The 23,429-nt window shown below is 39.1% G+C and overlaps 1 protein-coding gene across 1 annotated transcript in view; it reads right to left on the bottom strand.

Moving 5' to 3' along the window:
* Positions 1 to 456: 456 nt before the first annotated feature.
* CBX7 (chromobox 7) overlaps positions 457 to 23,429 on the bottom strand; it is a 34,563-nt gene continuing 11,590 nt past the window's right edge. The window contains exons 3-6 of the mRNA XM_088455030.1: positions 18,687 to 18,752; positions 15,682 to 15,748; positions 14,351 to 14,714; positions 457 to 9,365 (exon numbers count right to left, since the gene is read on the bottom strand). Coding sequence (XP_088311156.1) covers positions 9,208 to 9,365; positions 14,351 to 14,714; positions 15,682 to 15,748; positions 18,687 to 18,752 — 655 coding nt within the window. The 3' untranslated portion in view covers positions 457 to 9,207. The remainder of the gene's footprint in view (positions 9,366 to 14,350; positions 14,715 to 15,681; positions 15,749 to 18,686; positions 18,753 to 23,429) is intronic.

Below are 23,429 nucleotides of genomic sequence, written 5' to 3'. Positions count from 1 at the left end.
TCTTGTTGACATAGCTTTGCGAATACAATGCATTTTAAAGGGAAACGTTGCACAAAAAGACGCTCGGCGCTACCGAGACGCACATCACTCACGGATTATGTGCAACACGACTTGTAGCATGGAGGATAGATGTATGTGGACAAAAGTTGAATGCATCTTAAGATATGTGCTATTCCGAAAAGAAATGTGTGCCTACACATTTTTGCATTTGTTCAAAATTTGTATTTTGAAGGATAACTCTAAATCAGGCACAGTCATAAGCAAATTAATGATCTATCACATTGAAATATTATAGACTAAACCAGGCTGGAAATGGCAGAGCGGAGTTAAAATGTATTGAATTTAATCCCATTTTGATTTAAAAATCAGTTTATCCATTATTAACAAAACACAATTTATATGCACATTATCCAAATTACCTACATGTTAATAAATAAAACAGCAAAATTGAGTCAGTTGTTATTTAATATATATAGCGTTTTTTATTCTGCAACAAATCCTCTACACAAATAAAAGATCAACAGATACAAAAATAAAAGCAGACATTTCTTTTAGATACTTTATACACTCTGCTTATTTCTTGTCTGTGTTCAAACAGAAATTCCCTCCCACCCAAACCCATACATATTTTCAAGCTGGATTATCATGTTCACATCCCCTAAAATGAGGTTATACTAGTGTTTTTTCCATTGTTTTTCAATAGAACGTAACTTAGTGCAACAAAGTGCTTGCAAACTGTTGTCACCTCAATTGGAAGCACTTCATCCAATTATGTGATTAATGAGATAGAAGTATAAATCCTTTGATTTGATATAGAGGAAGCACATAATGGCACAGTCAGTAGCACATACACATCTGTAGAAGACTAACTAATTATCTGTAATGGAAATAACGACTGCGGCTTTTTTTTTGGCAATTTGCTAGTAAAAAGTGTAAAACCTTTATTGACCAAAATAAACTGTTGTTTCAAGGTCCCAGATTGAGTTTACCTTATTGGTATACACTATTTTCTTTTTATATCATTGTAATTGAGTTTGTATTAATGCTTATTCATGCACGTTTAGAATAAGTAGATTACATGGGATGCAGTTCATATCCCGGCTGTCGGGATACCGGCGCTCAGAATCCCGACACCAGTCAGAATCCCGTTGCCAGCATCCCGGCGGTAAGTATTAGAGTTAGGGGGAGGGTTAGGCTGCTGGGAGGGTTAGGCTGTGTGTGGAGGAGAGTTAGGTTTAGACTGCTTGGAGGGATGATTAGGTTTAGTTAACTTACCTGCAGGTGTCGGTATCCTAACCCTGTTGGGATGCCGGCGTTGGGATTCTGACCGCCGGCATTCTGTAACCAACCCAATTACATAACTTCCTTATGATAAGTCTGATCTTTTCTCTAAAATCTACAAATAGTGTTTGCTTTGTCTTTGGAATGTTACATATGAGTAGTTATATTTGGCTAATTTACTTCAATATACTGTGTGTAGGCACAATTATGGCAATATGCGTGGAAAATCCTATTATGTATAGTGAATCTAAACTTAATGCTTATACAAATTTCTTAAGCATGTAAACATCAAATAATGACACTACTCTGATCAGCAAGCTTTTGCAGAGTAGCCTACAACAATATCATACATATTTAAAATAGATAAATGCACTGAAAAAACAAAATCGAATCTAAATTGTATAATTATGCAACAACCATATAAAGTAATTCTGTTTTTAATCCAGCTTGAAAAAAAGTACATTCAATTTGTCTCTGTGACTGCTATGCATCTGTGCAATTAAATCCTTTACAATAAACTTTAGGTGAATTCCTTTACTGTGAAATGTGAAAGAAATGCTCCATGCATTGTGTTTAAGCAGCCAAACAATTTAAAGCAAGCTGCTCCCTTTGAAAATATTGACCTTATAACATTATATTAAAACTATAATCTAATTTGTATGGAACCAAATATACTAAATATTGAAATTTGTTTTACTAGGTAGTCAAAAAACTAACATGGAAAATAAAGTGCTGTTGCTATTTTTTTTTTTTTACTTTACTTGAAATAAGTTGGATATTGTTTGTATTATTTAATAAAAGACTCAGCTACAATTGAAACTGTAAACTAAATAGTTTAAAAAAGCAACACAAAAACACTAATACATAGGCCCCTAAACAGTTATAAGTGGCTCACCATGACTAATCCACTTGCAAAATGACTATATACTTATTTTTGTAAACAAATCTATTCATGTAGCTACCTAAAAATCCTTTATAGGCTTAAAATAAGGTAACTATAACAAAATCCTATTTGGTGGTTACAACTTGTACTTAATTTATGTGTAGGTATACCAGGACGAATACAAAGAATATTCTTTTAAGCATACACACAATAAATTGCCATCCTCCTCCAAGGACCAACACTATGTACAATCTGCATCAAAGCTTGACTCAAATTTCCATGTATCAGGGCAAAGGCACAGAATGTTATGCTTATTCTCTAAATCACATATACATACAGTTGGGCTGAATATATTATAATAGAAGTAATTCCAAATAACTGTTAAACGTAAATTAATAATGTAACATAGGTTGTGAACATTTTTAAAATTTAAAAATGGGCTTATGCAAAATAAACTACTAGCTATATACAGTGTTCATTATAAAGAAAAACATAACCTGACATAATAGTAGGATTTATCACCTCAGTGTTTCAATTAAATATTAAAGGGCCACTAAACCTCAAAATGTACATTTTCTATTATAAATCATAAAAGTGAAATGCATTGATCTGTACTAAATCGGACATTCCACTGTAAGTAGGTAAAAAAAGTAAAGCATTAGCTCTGTGTGAAATATAAGCTGCTGTGGTTCCCCCTTTAGGACAGTCTCTTAATAATATCTGCTAAAGGTCAAAAAGCTGAGAATGCAGTCATTTCAGTTACTGTGACATAATCAATCATTCGAAACAGTGCCTTGCTCCTAACAAGAAAACCTGCTGCAGAAGAGTGATACAGGGCATGGCTGAATTATATTGTTAGGAATAAACCCTCCAGTTATTTCGTATATATATTGTTCAGTTCAGAAATAAACAACCTTTGACATAGATATTATGCCAAACAGAGGCTTTACTAACTCTTTAGAGTGCATGTTATTCATGCTTTACTTTTTGGTAACAAGAAACTACAGTTTTATGTTATAAATTAAACTTCCTGTCATCAAACTGCTACCGGTACGAACATTGCCATGGGAACCAATAATATTGATTTTGTTGCATTAGAAAACATTTTGAGTATCTCTACATGTACTACCGCTATTATTTAATGTTGCATTGTCCAACTATTGAAGGTCTAGCTTTTCAATAATTTATAGAATTACAAAAATATTTAAGACCATTGCTTACATGAAAAATTGTACGTGAGGTGTAAGAATCTTTCAAAATAAAAATTGCACAAAAAAACGTGAATAATAAATTGAAAATCACTGTTGTTTGTATTGGTTGGTGCTGCTAAGGATATCTATATGAGCACAATTTAACAAGATTACAGACAAGTAGCTTTGGGTACATTTTTGTAAGTAAAACCACTGTTTATCCTGTTTTGTGTTCATTTCCTGCTTTCAGTTTGGTTGATGTTCAGTACTAATATATATTGTTACTGACATGAGTTTCAATATTAGTAGAAGCACCATTATTTTACTCTCAAACCATATATGGAAGACGGGGCCTTAAAGACTATTTTAGATTAACAGAAAACACAAACAGGAACTCATGCAAACGAGTAGAGACTGAGTGTGACCCAAAAATAAATGAGATATGGTGTAATTTACTACTAATCTTGGTGCAAATGTGCATTAACTCGTACCAACCAATCAATTACTATAGCTTCCAATAGTCTAGTGCAAGTTAAGACAGTTATGGATTACTGCACATTTGTGCCTATTTTAATACATACTTCATATGTATACATAAGTGAAATAGGAAGAAACTAAAGAATAGTTAATGGTCAAAATAAATATTAATCATATTTAATAACACCTTTGTTATAATAGGGCTCTTATTTGTGAATAAACATTCAGAAACTATGGTTATTTATACACTCCAAATGCATAGAATGAGATTACCATTGTAAACATATAGCTTGACCAAACAATAAAAATCTTATTGATCATAAAATAATACAAAATTTTAAAAATAATCTGCACTACAGTACAGCTCTCCAACTACCAAGAGAAAACAGAATTTACTTAACACCATAGTAAATGTATATTAAAATGCTACCACAGCATGGCCCCTCCCTAGTCATACTATATAGCACTCTATTTTGCTTAGAGGCTATAATATGCAAGTATCACCATAAATAAATTGGTACAAAACTTGGTCTACCTGCGCTCTTGTGAAGAGATCCACAATTGCACGCAGCTGATGAGGCCTCAGACCAAGTTTGGAAACCTATTCTAGATTGGAGTCCTATTGTTTTACCCCTATGGCATTACACTTCTATTTAGGACACTAATGGCAAATATATCACATCCACACTGGTGAACAATCCATACTGGGCAAATAAACCAATACACGGCAGAAAAATGGACCACAAAATACAAGATACTATAAATGAGTAATTTTCACAAAAACATATGTTACAATTTGTGAACTTTACCATAAGAGGAGAATTTTCAGATAAATTTGTGATTGCGGGGTTATATATTTTTTCTTAAGAACACTAGACTTCCTAGCTTTAATATTGGCTACTTGTGCAGAATTGCAAATTTGATCATTTTTTTAAATAATTTTAAAGCTGAATAACCATTATATGGTGTGTTGTCCCATGCTGAACAATCAAATTAAAAAGACTAGGTTATATGATGATCTGCTTTTTCCAAATGCAAGCGTATAAGATATTCTGCAAACTGCAAATGAGAAAGGAGACTGCATAGGCCTAATTTTTTATATAATTGTAACACATCGCCTGGAGCCAAGTTAATGAGATAAATATGGAGCCTACTAGTTTACAGATTCGATTGTTCAATGATTGGGCCAAAGTAAAAAACTAGAGTGAGTAGCCGGCATCAATTAAGAATATTTAAAGATATTGTATTCAGCTTCTAAAAACTAAAAAAAATGGCTGGTAAACAGCTAATAGAAATAAAGAATAGATTTGCCAGTCTGAAAGTAGTGCCTCTGATCAGGTATACAATAAATGTATATACAATGCAATACATTTACACACATTTTATAAATAAATCCAATGTTGAAGAACTATATTGTTCTCTCCTCAGGGATACCTAAATGAAACATATAGTTCAGAAACGTCGGTTTCCTCAACTGGTCTCCCTATTTTTTTCTTTTTGTCAGAAGTGGTCAGGCTGGTCTATTTATATGCATCAGTTGTTGAGACTGAATAAAAGAGGGAACCACGTGAAGTTTAAGATGTATTGATAGGGAGTACCAGCCATGCTTGATTTTTTTGTTTATTTAAAAAGCCATGTGGGGAACCCACATTCTCCCTAGCAGTGTGATTGAGTGCCCTGGTGACTTCAAAACAATTTGCACATTTATAAGTCCTCCCTGAGTGTTGTATTCCTTTCCATTCAGTTGGATTATGCATTTGTATTAATTACACTAGAGAAGGCACCAGGCCCTGGTTACCGTATGGCTTTTTACACACACGCATGCAATATTGGTGAATGCTACAATATACCTGTTCTTATTGAATCAGCTATAGTTTTAGGTTTAGCAAGCTTTGAGTCTATTTACTCAATGAGATAGCAGTGACTTCAACCAATGAAACCACTGTGATTTTGTCCCCTGAAACTGTTGTATTTAAATAAGTGAAACAAGCAGTGAAACTGCAGTTAATTCATTATGCAAGCAAGAGGAACCAAGCCATCACCTTATTTATGAGAGCAATGGTGACAAGAACCACTGTGTACCCTTTGGTGTGCCTAATATGGTGAGCATTGTATAGTATAAAACCCATAGACTATTATAGAATAAGCTTAATGGATTTCTGGAAAGGAGTAGATCAAGCCTAATTATCTAGTAACGTACCAGTGACAAGCTATCCGACATGCCTATAATATATATATATATATATATATATATATATATATATACACACACACACACACACACACACACTAACACACTAGTGGTAAGCTATCTAAAGGACAAAGTGTCTTTAGAATATCAATGCATTTTATTATATGGCATGACTTTCTTCTATTAAGTCATGTCTACTAATATGTACTCCATAACAAACATAAAATGTGTCTCTCCAAAGGAAACAAAAATATGTAGCTTGAGTAAATCATCAGTTGAATGGTGGTGACAGGAAGAACATCATATATTTGCTGAAATTAAAAGTCACCTATGAAAAGAAGTAGGAATTATTTAGAGAAGATGCCCAAACTAATAGACATCCTAGTCTAAAAAGGTTTAAGCAACTATGACGCAAAATCTTACACCATACAGAGTACAGCACAGATTATGACACTTATGATTACTCATAATTATTTAAACTTTTTTTTTTATGCGTATCAAACTTATATTTAAGTATGCAGAATATCATTCAAAGATACAATGCAGATACAAAATATACTTAGTATAGGCAAAAGGACATATTAAATTTAAGCTTTTTAATCCTAAATGCTAACAACATTATTATTACATAGCATTTGTATTTATAGCAATATATACATAATGTTACAGCTTCCTCTAAATCTCATTAACAGACATCGGGCTCCTTTAACTTTAAGAGAATTGTGGAATGGGCTCAATTCAATATCTGTAGCCAAGCTACTAAAACATTTAATTTGGAAAGCCTCAGTAGTAATTATACACAAAGACACACTGCAAACCTGTAAATTATGTTATCTACATACCTACTTCCAGTATATACGAATATATCAGAAAAATATATCATATAACCAGCTACATGAATAATCCTGTCATCTACTTTCCTATGCTATCAACTCACTATTTAAAACCTTCCAAGTGTCCAGACACCTGAAGGTTGAATAAGGAAATAAGAATGCTATTGAGAGAATGCAGTCAAGGTAGCTAATGTAGTTAAATGTTACAAAAGAAACATTATTTATTTTTTAAAAATAGAAAAAGAATACAATTAGTGTTCTTCTGAATGTAGGCAAAACAAAGATTGTACCACAATTAATAATTATTATCAATAAATAAAAAAATGACTACTTTCTGTAAGTTATATAGTCTTTTATGGATACTATTTAATGAATATATAATATTTAATGAAATAAGTTTACCATTGCAGCATAAGGGGTTCGTTATTAACAAAGTGCAAGTATTTAGTAACCCATTTAGTAACATCAGCAATTAGTTCTGATTGAATGTTAGTGCAGTTTAGGCAGTGACTGGTTGCTATGGGTTAATGCATGTTTACACTTTATTATAAAACGCCTTTAATTTCTAACTAAGTGAGTTACAACTAGTTTCTAAGGAACAGATTTAGCATCATGTAATGAGTACTTAAGTGCTATATTATGTTCAGCTTCAATAAGGGATATGCTTGTAATTATTAATCACATTAAGTAAGAAAGGGATCATAAATCCACAAGCTTAAAACAGTGATAACACAAAATGTTTCCCAACTTGCTTAGTTGCTCAATCCCAGAAAATATAATTTCCCCACTATATAAAGGTATTTCCCACAAAACAGTGCATAGGGACATATTAAATGCAGCTGTGCATCTACAGTTCAAAAAACAAAAGCTTCAATTAGTAATCAGACCTTAAAGACACAATAGTACTACTAAATACAACATTAAGACCAAGGACGGACCTACCATAGTAGCACAGGGTGCAGCTGCTATAGCTTCTGGAGTAGGTGGGTAGTTGCCTCCCCCTGTGAAAGCCTGTGTTTTGTCACCCCGGGGGTGGTACATAATTTTTCTTTGGGGCCCACAAATGTCTAGTTATGCCTCTAACGAACACCATAAAATACCAGTGTGTTTTTAACCTTCATAAATAGTTATTTTATGCAGCGCAGAATAAAGTGCTTATCTCAAACAACCTCTGATCCTCCACCATATATGCTTTACCCTGTGTCCACCTTTTGCATATTTTGGTAAACTCTATTTTCCATAACTGCACTGGTAGATTTATGGAAATATAAAACACGGATCTAGCTTGAGTTATAAATACACGTTTACATTTTGTATTTGCAGTGCAGAAGGTGATGAATAATACATCATGTTACTACAGGCTAGTAAGTGACGTTCAGAAGTATAACGGATTAGTATACTGTATGGACTATGCTGTGCAAGTGGTCCATCACTAATACACAGGTAAAGCTCACCAGAACAGAAGCAGATAGTATAGGAGGGCGTGCTAATACCATTACAAATATATATATATATATATATAGTACAATGTGTATAAACTGTAAAACTCAGGATTTTATTCACTATACTGACCAAACATTGTTTAAGCATCTGCAAATATTACAGTATGCTGTGAGTGCAAAAACATTAGTCGAATTAGTACAAGATGCTGTATAAGTGCAGTTAAAACGTCTGTCTGTACAGGGTGCTGGATGAATACAGGGGGCCCATTGTAGCTATAACGCCTACCATTCAAGGAGGATATGCTGTGCCATTGTATGACATTCAATCATTCTGCGACTCCTTAAATACATAGCATAGGGGATCTGTGAAAATTAGTGCAGAGTATTTTCTGTTAAATGTCATTGCAATTACAAGGATTTATTCTAAATAACCACGTTAGGCAAGATCATCACCATGACTCTTTCAAATCCAACATGTGTAAAAGACACCATCTTGTTTACCTGCATAGGGAAAAGGTTTATGTATACTCCATGGTTGCTGAGGAACAAATTCAACCTACACATTGCCTCTTTCATTTACCATGCTTCAAAAGGTATGAAGTAGCATCTATATACTGTACTCTCCTAACACAATAATATTTGGATATACGATTGTCATAGAGGACTAGTTGACATAGCTATTAATTTAGATAGTAATATTAACAATGTCAATGCCATATTTCTGGAGCCAGCATAAAATACAGTAAGAAAGATCACACCCTTTCTAATACAGGATCAATGTTCTGCATGTGTACACAGGCCTGTTAGAGGGAATACTCTCTGGTTAGTTACTTGCAGTCTTTAAACTTCAATACAGAGGGAGTAAGGGAGAGGAATACAAGAATGATACAGTAGAAAAGGAAGGACGAAACTAGCATTCGCCAGTGCGGTCCCGGAAAAAGCCTTCGGCCGCCCAGGACTCACGGAAAGTCACCGTGATGGAATTTGAGGTGATGTCTGTAACAGTAATTTCACTGGGCCTGGGGAGAACAGGAAGCCAAGGAGGTGGAGCAGCTGACTTTGTGTCATCTGTAGCAAAACAAGATAAAACCATAGTTATGAGGTCATAGTGAACTATAGGATTATGGTTACAATAAAGAAAAAAATACATATATTTTGAAATTAATACTTAAAGCTGCACTTTGATGCAAGTTTGCTTATCGTGACCGAAGTTTTGCATTGGTCAATACAGCCACATCCACCTCTGCAGTGTCGCCCAGCCCTGGGATAAACCGCTGCATAGAGCACCCCCTACAGAGGGAAGCAGTGGGTGGGGAGATTTTACATTTTGCATCCCATCTGGTATTCAGATTTTATTCAAAAGTTACAAATATATAGATGGTGTCAGGATGCGGCCTGGGAAAGAAAATCGTTTCCTCTCATACAAAATACCAATTTAAGATTGGGAAGTCCACAGTTCCTCACACTAAGTCTAAGTCTTTCATTTCTTGAGATACTCCTTTTAGAGGCATTACCAAAGACTTTGTGGATGATAAAAGTTCCATCTGTAGTGAAGAAGAATGGTCTACGGACCCTGAGGATAAGAAAACTTTTTGGGATACGAGAGCTGGGGAGACATCTGAAAGACCCTGAAGATTTAAGAAGTTTTCTCTGTTTTTTCAAGTTCTTGGAAGCTTTCTTGTATTTCTGGAAGGAAATTTTTGTACATGTTTGTGGTGTCCGTAGTCCAACCTAAAAGGGGGGGCGGGGGTACTGTCAGGATGCGGCCTGGGATCGGCCGCTACTCACCTCTGCGCTGGTGTCCTTGGGCTTAGGTGTCCAGACGCTGGGAGTGGAGGTGAGTGGTGACTGAGTATTCTCCCTCGGGTCCGCTAGGGCTTCCATGCGTGCGTCCTCGATTCTGGGGTGCCGAGCATGGGCGCAGTCATGTTGGTTCATATCACCTGACTAGTCTTTCCCAATGGTAGTCCTGTGGTCATTCAGCTGATCCTCTGATCCAATGATCAGCTACCCAGGGGTATTTAAATCTGACTCCAGGAACCGGTAACTACTGTTCAACTTCGCTGTTCCAGTGACTTGTGATTCTCACCAATGTTACTCTGCATTTTTCCTTCAGAGTGTTGCTTCAGCCCACTTACAGTTCTCAAGAATTCCTGCATTAGCTTCCATGCTAATTCTCAGTCTGAGACTTTAGTTCTCTCTCAGAAGTCCAGTGTTTTATGTTGTTTTTACTGTGTGTCTTGTAGTGTGCTGCTAGCCCTCCTGCAGCTTCCCTGTGTTACTGAGGTTTCAGGTTTCCTGCTAATTTCTAGGTAGCTGTCAGCTGGATCTATAGCAATCCCCAGTACATGCCTGTGTCCACTTCTCTCTGTGTCTCTCTGTGCTAATCAGCACCTGAATCTGTTGCAGTTCCAAGTACATTTTCCCTGTGTTTCCAAGCAAGCCTGCGACTAGGATTTCTACATTCTCAAGTCCATCTCCAGTGTTTAAGTATTTATTTCATCTCCAATATTCAAGTTTTCAGTTCATCTCCAGTGGTCAAGTATTAGTTTATATACAAATTCATTTAATATAGTTCTGGTCTTTCTGCTACTCCCAGGTACCTGTCCAGAGGGCCGCGACCTGCCCACTTGGTGCGATCGAAACCCAAATCCCGCCTGGAGAGGTCACTGGTGAAGACCACCAAGTGGGTTAGACTCCGCACCTCTGGGCAGGTCTAGCCAAACCTGGGTTTGGCCGCAATAGGGAGACCTAGCTGTCACTTACCTAGTTGTTCCCTAGTCATCCTAACCCCCTGGCTCACTGTCCTCCACAGAGGAACACTTGCACCACATCATGACACATGGATTCTGTTACTTATGGTCAGCCCAGTGTCACAGTGGTTAGAATTGTTGCCTCACAGGGGGTAAATTTACAAAGATGGGAGTTCTATTAAGAAGTGATGTTGCCCATAGCAACCAATCAGATTCCAGGCATAATCTTCTAGAAGGTGCTAGATAAATGAGAAGTAGAATCTAATTCCTTGCTAAGGGCAACATCACTTCTTAATAGAACTCCCATCTTAGTAAATTTACCCTATGGATTCCATTTCAGCCATGTTTGGGCCGGTTTTCTTCTAGTGCACTGCAGGTTCATTTCCTTCTGACAAAATCAAACCTATTGTGTGCCCATGTGGTACAGAATACAGATTAAGATCCAATGGGGCAGGTACTGATATAAAAAACACTGTGCGCTATATAAATAACTGCTAACAAATATAACAATAATAAAGTATTGTTATATTTGTTACTGCATACAAATCTAAACTTTCTACTTGAATATAAAAAGTTATATCTGTAATAGATTAGCAATTTGTTTTGGGAGCTCTGTGAACTTTATTGCATAATTTGGATATTTTGAACAAAATACAACATTCTTAATTTATGCTAAACAGAATAGAATACATGTATGCAGTCTTGGACTTGTATCAGTCTCTCTCACCAGTGTGTTAATATTAAGCACTGCTCCTAAATCAGATTTATTATTATTTTATCTTTTATCCATATGTGGCCACAAAGCGTCTATAGTGTTGTACATGAAAAAATACAATAAAACACACAAAAAAATACATTATATTCAAACAGACCGTACAGGAGAAAAAAAAAATCAAGCAGTGAGATTTCTATACAACTGAGTGACAAGGATAGCGCAGGATGAGAACCACGATGATGGCGGATCCTGCCCATGAGAACTTGCAGTCTTAGGGGTATATTTACTAAGGTGCGGGTTTATATAAGTGGTTGTGTTGCCCATAGCAACCAATCAGATTGTAGGTATTATATTCTAGAAGGTGCTAGAAAAAAGTACAATCTGATTGGTTGCTATGGGCAACATCTCCACTTCTAAAAATCCGCACTTAAGTAAAAAGGGAGTGGGGGCAAACTGGAAAGAGATAAGCAGGAAGGAGGTTGTGGAGGCTGTGACCGACAACTGCATTTTCAGGATATGTGTGTGCCTCTGCAGGCATCATATAGGGAGGGGAAGTGAGTTCCATTGGAGAGGAGCAGAGAATGAGAAGTTTGGGATGTGGTAGAGGAAGTGGGTGGAGTGACTGAGTGCTTAGAAAATGAGGGTGAAAAGCATAAACTGAATTTTGTAGGGGAAGGGGAACCAGTGAAGGAGTTGGAAAAGAGGAGTCAGCACAACAAGATAGTAATATGAGACAAGTAGCAGCATTGAGGATAGATTTGAGAGGGGAGAAGTGACATAAGAAGAAGACCAGAGAGTAATAGATTGCAATAGTCCAGGTGGGAGGGTATGGAAAAGATATTATATTGCCTTCAGATTTAACAACAGTGTGATCCTGGAATTGCAGATGTGAAATTTGCTTGATTAGGAGATAGCATGAATGTTGGGGATGAGGAGAGCGAGGATTTGAGGATGACATCTAGGTCTTCAGGGAATTCAGACATGATAGTATTTATCAACAGAAAGAGAAAGGTGGGGAGAAGGGGCCCTGGAGAAAATACTGTAAGTTCAGTCTTATGCTGCATACACACATACATTTTCTGTCCAACCATCCAACTAATTGATTGGTTGCAATGAAAATCTGGTAAGGTATGAAAGCAAATGATAATCAGCAATTTGCTCCCAAAGACTGGAAAATGGACAAAAACTGTTTGAACAAATTGTTTAGATCAAACAAACTTGTCTGAACGACCATTTTCATCTGTTTTCTGGCATTTAGGAGCAAATTGGTGATCATCAGTTACTCCAATACGTTACCAGATTCTCATTCCAACCAATCAACTAGTTGGATGGTTGGACAGAAAATCTTTACATGTATATGCAGCATTAGACATACTACATTTAAGGAATCTCTGAGATCTCCAAGAAGGGATATCAGAAAGACAGTTGTAATGTTGCAGTTGTAAATGTGACAGTTGTAATGTTGCAGTTGTAAATGTGAGAGGGTGGAAAGGCAGAGGTGAGTAGAAGTAGAAGTTAGCATATCGGTGGGAATATCGATCTCATCAGCTCACCGAGGTGGAGGTGTAGAGAGAGAAGAGAAAGGGTCATGTGGAACACCAAGAAGAAGAGAGGAGAGGCGGGGACAGAGTTGGAGGCAGAGAGACCAGGAAGGAATGGTTAGAAAGGCAGGAGGACAGCCATGATAGGGCAGTGTTATAAGGAGAGAAGGTCCATTACTTAAGCTACACAAACATATGTTCTAGTTTTTAAGGAGCATTGACATTTTTATTTAATGGTCATTAGCCAGGCAAAAATAGAAAATAATGACAAACAAATACACTTTACCAGAATCCCACTCATTACTCCGACATGGGCAAACAATTACGTGTAAAAATCATCAAGTTTTTTTTGAAGTTATACAGGGCACAAATAAACATGTATTTTATATCTTTTCAAACACCAGGAGGAAGACATCTACAATTCATCAGACACTCAAACGGGTATCTCTTATTTTTAATAAGGCGACTACACTATGTGAGCTGCTTATTTGGGTAATCGTCATGTTCTGCTCATCCATATGCAACCTGTTTATTAGCCAGGAGATGAGATGTACAGGAGCTGGGCGCTACACAATAACATCATAGTGCAGCGCCTGGCTCCCTGTCACTGGGAAGCCTAGATTTTGGTGTAACCCCCTCAAGGGCTGATACCTAGTGCGGTCTGCACCCCCTTAGTGATGCCACTGTAGACAGGGCTGCATGTGACAGGAGCTGTGCCCGGTTTCCGTACAGATTGGATGTCATGTGCAGCTGTGGTAGGAAATTACATTTTTATATTTCAATCTGCTGTATTTCAGATATGTGAGGTTTAAAAACTATTACATAAAGTGGTTAATATTATCCCAGTTGTTATTTAAACTAAACGTCTTAAAATTCAATAAAATGGGTTAAAATTATTACCTTGGTTAAAAAAAATCCTAAAATTTCAGATATAAACGGGGTATATCAATACATTAAAAGGTTTAATGAAGAATTAATTAAACATCCATCCATATTGTAGTTAGAGAGTAGTATTGCAAGAGATCGTTAGCTGAAATACCCCACCTTCAATATCAACTGTCTCTGTGGCTTTGCTTTCATCCTTGTCTTCTTCAGCAGGTTTTTCCTCTTGCCAATCAGGGATGGGTTGTGCTTCCTCCTTTTCATCTTCCTTGGCAAAAAACTCTGACCTTCGGCTCAGCGGCTCGTAGGTTGGCACCCTCAGAAACTTCTTGCGAGAGAGACACAGAAACTTTCGCCCTTTGCGCTGCTTGCTGAGTGGGAACTGCAGTGACTTTGCTTTCTCTGGCACTGCAGAGGTTGCTGAGGATTTAGTGCCAAGTCCACCACTGAATCTCCGAGATAGCGAAAAGCAGAGGCTTCTCTCTTTAGACTTGTGTGCGCTGCGTAGGTCCATACCATACAGCCTCTGTAGACAAAAGAATATATATATATATTAAAAAAAAATGTTGGTCTGCTATTTTCTAAACTCACCCCATGCTTCAAAATGACTACTCACATGTTGCGATAAAAAGCATATAAGACCACTTTTGGCTAATAAAAAGTCTGTATTGTACATGAAATCATTAGTATTTCTTAACGGAATCGGTATGTTGTCCCGACAGTTGGGATGCCGGCTGTCAAAAGACAGCGGCACCAAGATGCCTACAATCCCGACGGGAACAGTAAGTACTGTTTCCCTGCCCTATTCACCCCCTAACCCTCCTTTACTGCACCCTAACATTAATCCTCCCTACCCCTCACCCTAACCTCCCCCCAGTGGTGCCTAATCCTAATCCTCCCCTCTGTCTCCCTTAAGCAGACTAACCCTAACTCCCCCCGAGGTGCCTAACCCTAACCCCCGTCTGTCTCCCTTAAGCAGACTAACCCTAACTCCCCCCGAGGTGCCTAAACCTAACCCTCCCCCCTGCAGCTAACACCTTCCCAGCCCTGCTATACTTACGATCGGGATGCCGGCTGTCGGGATTCCGGCGCCGGCATCTCCAGCCATGTCGGCATTCCGGCGCCGGTCTTCGAGCGCTGATCGAGATTCCGGTGACAAGATTTACCTACAGCCGGGATTTCCGGCAGTAGGTATATTAATCGCATCCCTTCTTAATTAATATACATCATTGCCGTGTTGTGTTTGCCCATTATTGTTCAGGTATCTTATTATCCTTTATAAAAGCAAACAATTTTAAAATCGGTCAAGGAATATGTTGCTTTTCGGCCTTTCATCACTGTGGGGCAGGGTAAAGCTAGTAGTTCACTGCCTCATAGGTGGTATTCAGCCGGCCTTATTTACATATAAGTTGATTGAGATGGAGACATAATGAAATTATTTTCATGAAGCAAATAGAAACAAAATGTGATGTGATATATATATTTGATCGTACCTGTAATAGGAGGCGTTTAGGTTTTGGACCTCGTTTCCTGCACCCTGAAGCTTTGTCTTTCTCTTCCCTATAAGGCCAAGAAATATAAAAAGCATGTTTAATGTAGTGACCCATCTTTCTATACTAGATCACACAGTAAACTGGCAATAACTATGGCTACATTATATCTATCCTTTAGGATTCAACTGAATGCCAATCTTTTTTCCAAAGTAATTGACAAAGCCATAATTTGCATAAATAAAATGGAAGGAAGAAAATTATATTATGTACTTTTAGCTCCTGAAAACAATATTCCTGTGTTCTGTGCACTAAAATCGGGATTTGGATTCATTTAGCCAAAATTCTTAAAAACAAGAAAAAAAAAAAGTCTATCTGATTCTTGCAGAAAACCTGTAGGATTCAGTTGAATCCTCCTCATGGTAGTGGATAATGAATAATAAAAAAATTGTCATGTTGTATCATGTTCAGCTGTTCTTTTGGTTTTATATTGGGTGACAGCAACAAACTACAGGTAAAACCAATAGGAAATAAACACTAATAACATTAACCAATATACCTGCAAAATGTTTTTATTTTTTTGTATTTTTGTATGCAGTATTAATAAATTGTTTAACAAGTCACAATGAAAGCCTCTTTGCACATCTGTTTAATTTACAGTATTTCTTCCAATTAAATTTTACTTTGGTGACATAGAAGTGCTGGCAAAAGTTAGATAGCTGTGGCTACAGACAAAAATAACCAATTTCTCTACTACATACCTAATGTTATATAGTATAGAAATAACATATAACCCGACCATAATACTTACCGTAGTTATGGCGGCAGTCGGGATTCCGGCGCTGGTATTTTGACCGCCGGGATGCCGATTACTTCCCTATGTGCAACCTGTTGTCTATATTTGTACATTCTCTTTCATGAAGATGAAACATATTTATGTAACAATGGTATATGGATAGCTTGACAAAAACAGGCATGCCCTGAGGGTGCCTGACAGATGACTATGTAAAATTACAGAAGCAGGCAAAGAAGACGCAGATCCCCTAAGTTTGTTGTTATCCTGGGCAAAGAGGTAACATAAAACTGTAACTCTATGCAGTTCCCTGTTCTACACATAATGTAGAGATTAAAATGTATTTCACTTCAATCATATCGAGTACGTATAGATTTTTTTGAAGTAATGAAGATTTTGGCAATTACTACACTATGACACACAAATATCTCTCCATTGTTAGTTTTTATTAAAGCACTAAACTGCCCATTAAACTCCAGGAGACTCTGAGACATTCTCTTGTTAAATATTTACCAGGCACATATTTATCTCTTCATTCCTTAGCAAACTAGTATGGCATTGTAGGATATCTAAGACAAAAAATGTTGCACAGTAATGAACTCTACTGTCAGTAAACCAGTATCAAAGAGGGATGACTGGTTAACCTAACTTAATTGTACTTGTCAAATTCCCTATGGTTTGTAAACAGTTTCAGTCCATCATACAGCACATGTTCCATTTATATGACATGCTGAAAATTGTGCCACAAAGGAGCAACACCCAGTATGATACTAGAATTGTGCACTGTATAATGAAAAGAAACTGATTAAATAGAAATTTGCAAGGCAAGGGTAATGATGGGTACACACACTAAGCAATGTAATGAACAATGGAACAATCACTAGTCCGTCCTTCATTACACATGGCCCCGCATGCGATATCGTCAGATTTGATGTGCACAACATCGCATGTAACCTCGGGAGCGCGCATATCGTCCATATACACTGCACAATATGTCGTTCTGATTTGGCCAAATTGTAACAACATAGTCTCAGTGTGTACTCAGCTTAAGCATGGTCACATCCCCATTTCCTCACTCGAGTGCTACATTGTCTGATAAGACTTGTGTGACAACGTGCATGCACATAGTGACCTGCATGGAGAGAACAATATTGACTCAAGCAGAATACTATTTGATTCTTGGCCCTTGTAAATAAGAGTCACTTGTTTGAGGAAGCAGTATCATCAGAGCCACGATGTTGCACTGTGCAGTCCCGTACATTTTCTAAAAGCCGGATTAGTTGGGGCGGGCCGGACGAGGAGTGGGGGTGTTGCTGACAACAGGGGAAGGAGCAGAATAGTGGGGCAGGCCCCCCTGTCTTAAATACCCTTGGGTCCCCTGAAGACTTAATCTAGCTCTGGGCCTCATTCAGGGATCATTAAATCATATGAATCAGTATGTATGTCTCAGATTTTTCTCTGCATGGCTGGATTTACATGTAAGATGGGGTGTTCAAATCCCGACAGCAGAAGCCCGGCAGAGGTGAAAATCACGATCGCTAATAAGGTAAGTATAACTAACCCTATTTTACCCCCTAACCCTCCCTTAGGGGTGCCTAACCCTAACCTACCCCCCAAGTGCCTAAACCTGACCCTCCCCTTCCCCGCAGCCAAACCCTAAGTCTCCCGGAGGGGGGGCCTAACCCTAACCTCTCCCCGGGGGTGCCTAACCCTAACCCCCCCTTCCCCTAGCCTAACCCTCCTGGGGGGGTGCCAAACCCTAAGTCCCCCCGAGAGCCCTAAAGCCTAACCCTCCCCTCCCTGCGGCTGTCCGTGCCCGGCTTGCCTTCATTCGGTATACCGGGTGTCGGGCTCCCGGCATTAATCTAATGACAGGCGTCGAGATATCAACGCTTGTCATTAGTACCTTGCTGGGATTAGACAGTTGGGAAGCTGGCGGTCGGGACTTAGACCGTCGGCTTCCTGACTACATCCTGTAAGATGCAATTATTCCATATTCATATTCCCATATCCCACTGGATTTGTGTTATATATGTAAATTACAGTGCTGAAGAGACATAATGTATAGGAGACTATGACAATACTGCCAGAAAATAACAGAAGTTAATTGGAAAATACTGTATATGTTTTTAACAAATCTAAAATTTGATTTGGAAGGGTCAGAATCTTTTTTCATAAAACCCTGCAAAAAATTATGATAAATAGAATCTCTTACTTTTCCTCATATGCCAAGACAAGTCGTGGATCCAAAATGTGTTCTTCTGGTTCCCAGGTACTATACCTACAAGGAAAAAATATTGATTAAAACAGTTTAATCAGATAACATGAATGTATGAGCAAATTATTATAAATAACACAATATCGAAATGGCAGTAAATTTCCTGCTACTATGTGTACAGATAATTTATATAAGTATTGCCAAATTTGACCAGTTTGATAAATGTATGGCAAGCTTTTCAATGGGGCTTATATGTGTTTGTTCGTCCAATTCTCCTGGTTCGAGTCCTCATTCTGCATTTTAAAGCACAGCCATGCCGACATTCTGCCATACAGGACCGGATTTAAGGGCAGGCTAAGTAGGCCTCCCACCACTTGCACACTCAAAGGGCACCCTCCCCCCATGCCAGCATCCGCGTGGGTATATGTATGTAATATAGGTACAGTGACAGGAAGTTCCCAGTATTGCTGCTGTCCATGCTGCAGCCTTGTCTCCTAGTAACCACACTCTTGGTCTACTTGGTCTACTTTCATTTTAAAAAAATATTTTTAATCTATTCTTTAACATTTCTTTTTTTCTGATTTATGTGTGCATGCATATACTGTATGCAGTATGTAAACACGCACACGGCATGCGTAGTGATATGGGGACATATGGAAAGGTCTAAGCGGTATATGAGAACTTTGGAGGAAGCTTCAGAGCATGCACTTGCTCTGCACGTCACGACTGCACAGTTCACCAGTGTATCCGGGGTCGGTTGATGTGGAGTGTGTGGGTGGGTGTGTGTGTGTGTGTGTGTTGAAAGGTGTTTGGACCCCAAACTTTCTGGTGCCAGCCTTGCCGGAGGACCCCCCACAGTTGTTAAACCCTGGGGCCCCCCACAGTCCTTTTGTATGTCTGTGGGCCTGATTCAGCAAGGAATGCACGGATGCAGACGCACGCACCCGTCCGCTGCGAGAATATGCTAATTAATGCATACGCACGGAGACCGCAGCACAATTTGCAGACGCCCAGCCCCATACTAAGCCGCCCATCTCCCATTAGTCACAGCCTGATCAGCACGCAAGATAGTGTAGACATCGGTAACATCGAGAAACATCAGACCCATTAGGAAAATACTGGTTGACCTGAACTGCTGCAGGACTTTGGCCACTTCCTGTGTACAGCTTACGGTATTGCTGTGTATGCCGCCGCACTGGCTTAATTATGCATGCCCCTATATCGGCGTTATAACGCCTGCGTTCGCCTGACCACCCCGTCAACCACCCACAAACAGCACTTTCTGTCAATCAATTTCGGAAGGGTCTGCGTACACACTGCGTATAGCCTGCGTACCATAACCCGATCACACTGGCTAGTTCGCGCACACGCAGTGCGATGCATACGCATTCACAGTGGGAAAACATCAGCTGAGTGCATGCATTCTCTCCTTTGTGTTCCTTGCTGAATCAGGCGCTGTGACAGTAATTGTAAAAAAAAAAAAAGATAAAGCTCAGTGGTACAATTTAGTACATATAAATAGTCTATATATTTAATGGAAACAACTGCATCATGTTTGAATATATTTATTTAAATGTGGGAGTTGTAAGAGCAGACCTCCGTTTAATCAAACAGAACGTATATCACTTGAGAAACCAGGTGGCTGAGACCGAAAGGTGTATTCAAAGCCTGAAGTACTGACTCCTCTCATTGCAACCAGAAGTAGTTTCATTATAAAGGCACATGACATCAATAGAAGGCAGAGCAGGAAATTCTGAACACCGGCAAAATCGCAACAACACAGTCATAGGTCTCCTGGAGAATTTGTAGGAAACATTGAGAAAGTCTCCAAAATATTGCTATTGCATATACTTGATTTAAGTCCCACTTTAATTGAGAAAATTCACAGATGACCTGTACATATTTCAGCAGCCTCCATGTGCACCCCTCCTCCTCCTTGGCTTCCTGTTGAGCTTCCTCGCCGTGATGCCCCTGTCTGAGAAAAGAGCTGATTTCCATGGGAGATGCTTCCTGTTCACTGAGGGCGTGTGGCTGTGTGGGATTATCACGCTGGACAGGGAGCACTTCATGGTGGAGGAGTGGTAGCCGGAGTCAGCCTGCAGGTTCAGCGTAGGGATGGACATTGGAATCTGATGGTTACTAACCATCAATGTTTTTGTTCTGATGGTTATGTTTTTATCATTTGATGGTATTCTGTTTATTTGTTTTTTAAATTCCTGATAGCTATGCTTCCCCTGACTCCTTCCTGGCTACTGTGTCTGCATCACTGCATCTTCATGGGTTCGTTGGAGGCAGTCTCTCACTCTCTGTCTGCCTCAGACATGACCCTGCTTAGTCTCTGACTCACTCCTCTCTGTAGGCTGCTACTATGCAACCGGGGACATCTTTGCAGCTTGCTTGTCTCTGTTACCCTGTCCCCTATCTTTCATCTATCACCCTTTTCTCTTTCACCTGTCTCCCTCCTCCGCTCTCATCTCTGACCCCCTCCCCCCTTTCCCTCATCTGTTTCCCTACCCCCCGTTGGAAGGGTGGTTGCTTTTGGGGAGGGAGGGGCACAAGTGTGGTGTTGGCTTGCCTGCAATTGAAAGGGGAAATTGTGGTGGTAACCGCCTGCTCCAAGCGCTGAAAGTGCTGGCTGTGGAAGAAGTGAGGCTATGTCTAGCAGGCAGCCAGTGAGAGCTGTGAGGTGAGGGTGAGGCCTTCCTGTAGCTCTCTACCAAATCTGTGCTAGCCACAGTGATAAAGCATTACATAACAGATGGGCTACTCCATGTGACGGAATGGGACATTTGGATACATTTAAAAGTCTCATTCAATTAATAAGGTTGAATAATGAATATAGAACTCTTTCTTTTATCATAAATTAGTTAAAGCTTAAAGATGATTCTAGTAAAAGAAGTAAAAAAAAGTTAGTAATTGTTGCAAAAAAAAAAAAAATTACAATGAACATGTGACGGAACCGGACTCAAAATACAAAATCCTTCCGATGTAACATAACATTAAACTTCTCTGAAATTAGACCAGGCTGGGCTCTGATTTTTCCTGTGCAGGGTAAGCAGATCCAATGGTTTCATAATATATTAATCTAAATATTTGTGCATTTGTTCTAGTACAAAAAAACACAATTGTTTTGGTGACGGAGTGGTACATCCAATGTGACGGAAAGGGACATGTGCAGTTTCGTTGTCTAATGTAGCATGAAAGTAAGTCACACAGTTAATTTTTTTATATATATTAGTAGTAAATGTACTAAAGCAGGGGTCTTCAACCTTTTACAGTGTGGGCCACATTGAAAAATTCAACGAAGCCAGAGGGCCACTAAGCTATACGCCACACAGTAGCACGATCTTGATTCACCCAATGCACATTACACCACATAGTCGTGTCCCTTATTCATGTAGGACACACAGCAGTGCCCTTTTTACACAATGCCCACATTTTTGCCCCTCATACACAATGCCCACAGTAGTAGTGCCCCTTATACAATGCCCACAGCAGTAGTGCCCCTAATGCAATGCCCACTGTAGTGGCGCCCCCAGTAGTGGTAGTACCCCTTATTCAGTGCCCCCGGTAGTGCTGCCCATTATGCAGTGCCCACAGTGGTAATGCCTCTTATGTAGTGCGACCAGTAGTGGTAGTGCCCGTTATTCAGTGCCCCCAGTAGTGCTGCCCCTTATGTAGAGCCCACAGTGGTAATTCCCCTTATGCAGTATCCCCAGTAGTGGTATTGCCCCTTATATAGTGCCCCCACTTACAAAAAAAAAAAAAATACTACTAATTACCTTAAACCCCGCTCCCGCGTCTGCTGCGTCCGGTCCGCCAGGGTGCTCTTCTGTCTGAACTATGGGAGAGACGTCATGACGTCTCTCCCATAGTGCACTGCACACACTGCGGGATTGCGGTGCAGGTAGGGAGCCGGGTAATAAAATCTCAGTGTGCTCCCGGCTAATGGAGCCTGTTGGCTGGCCGCGGGAAACAGCTCCTCCCTGTCGGCGGGCCACCCGACAGAGCTCCGCGGGACACCCGTTGAAGACCCCTGTACTACAGTATGTGTACAAAAATTTATATTATTATTGAGTCATCACAAACCTTTTACACATCCTCTTGAAATACTGCTATTCACGTGCATTTTCCTATAGGAGCTAGCTTCAGGATTAGCATTTACAGAAATACTAGTGTTTCCACATCTCTTCACCTTTATAGGGAACACTGTTGTTTTTTTGACCAAATTTACCTTGAAAAAGAAGTGATTTTGCTAAATTATTTTTTGTCAGTTTCGTTTCACTTTCTATGGAATGGCCCAGATGTTTTGACTCTATTCATATGCAGATAGTTGCTGGCAATTATATGTAACAGTGATATGCAGGGAGACAACCATCTTTCCTTTATTTTATTTATGGAAGTCTCTTGGAGAGTTTCAATATTATGATGATTAAGCATCAATTCAGGGCAATTGTCTCACCAATTTACAGACTGTGAACATGTGGAATATAAAATGTTTGCATGACAAATTCAAAAGTCATCCGATTTTAAAACATCATATTTCAACCATGTGTGAGCGATTTTACATCGATGGAAGAACATAACCGAATAGTTTTTTTTTTTAATAAGGTGCCGGGACACTGAGCATAGTTCCGCCCCCGATGCCCGCGAAGCCACGCCCCCCGGTTCCGATTGGCCCACGAGCCATTCAGTAATAGCAGTTGGGGCAGTAGTGGGGGGCAAGGAGGTGGTGAGGAG

This window comes from Taudactylus pleione, unplaced genomic scaffold (genome assembly GCF_031769625.1).
Source record: "Taudactylus pleione unplaced genomic scaffold, aTauple2 ptg000642l, whole genome shotgun sequence".
Taxonomy (NCBI): Eukaryota; Metazoa; Chordata; class Amphibia; order Anura; family Myobatrachidae; genus Taudactylus; species Taudactylus pleione.
The sequence above is the reverse complement of the archived record's forward strand: the minus strand, read 5'-3'. Positions and strand labels throughout refer to the sequence as shown.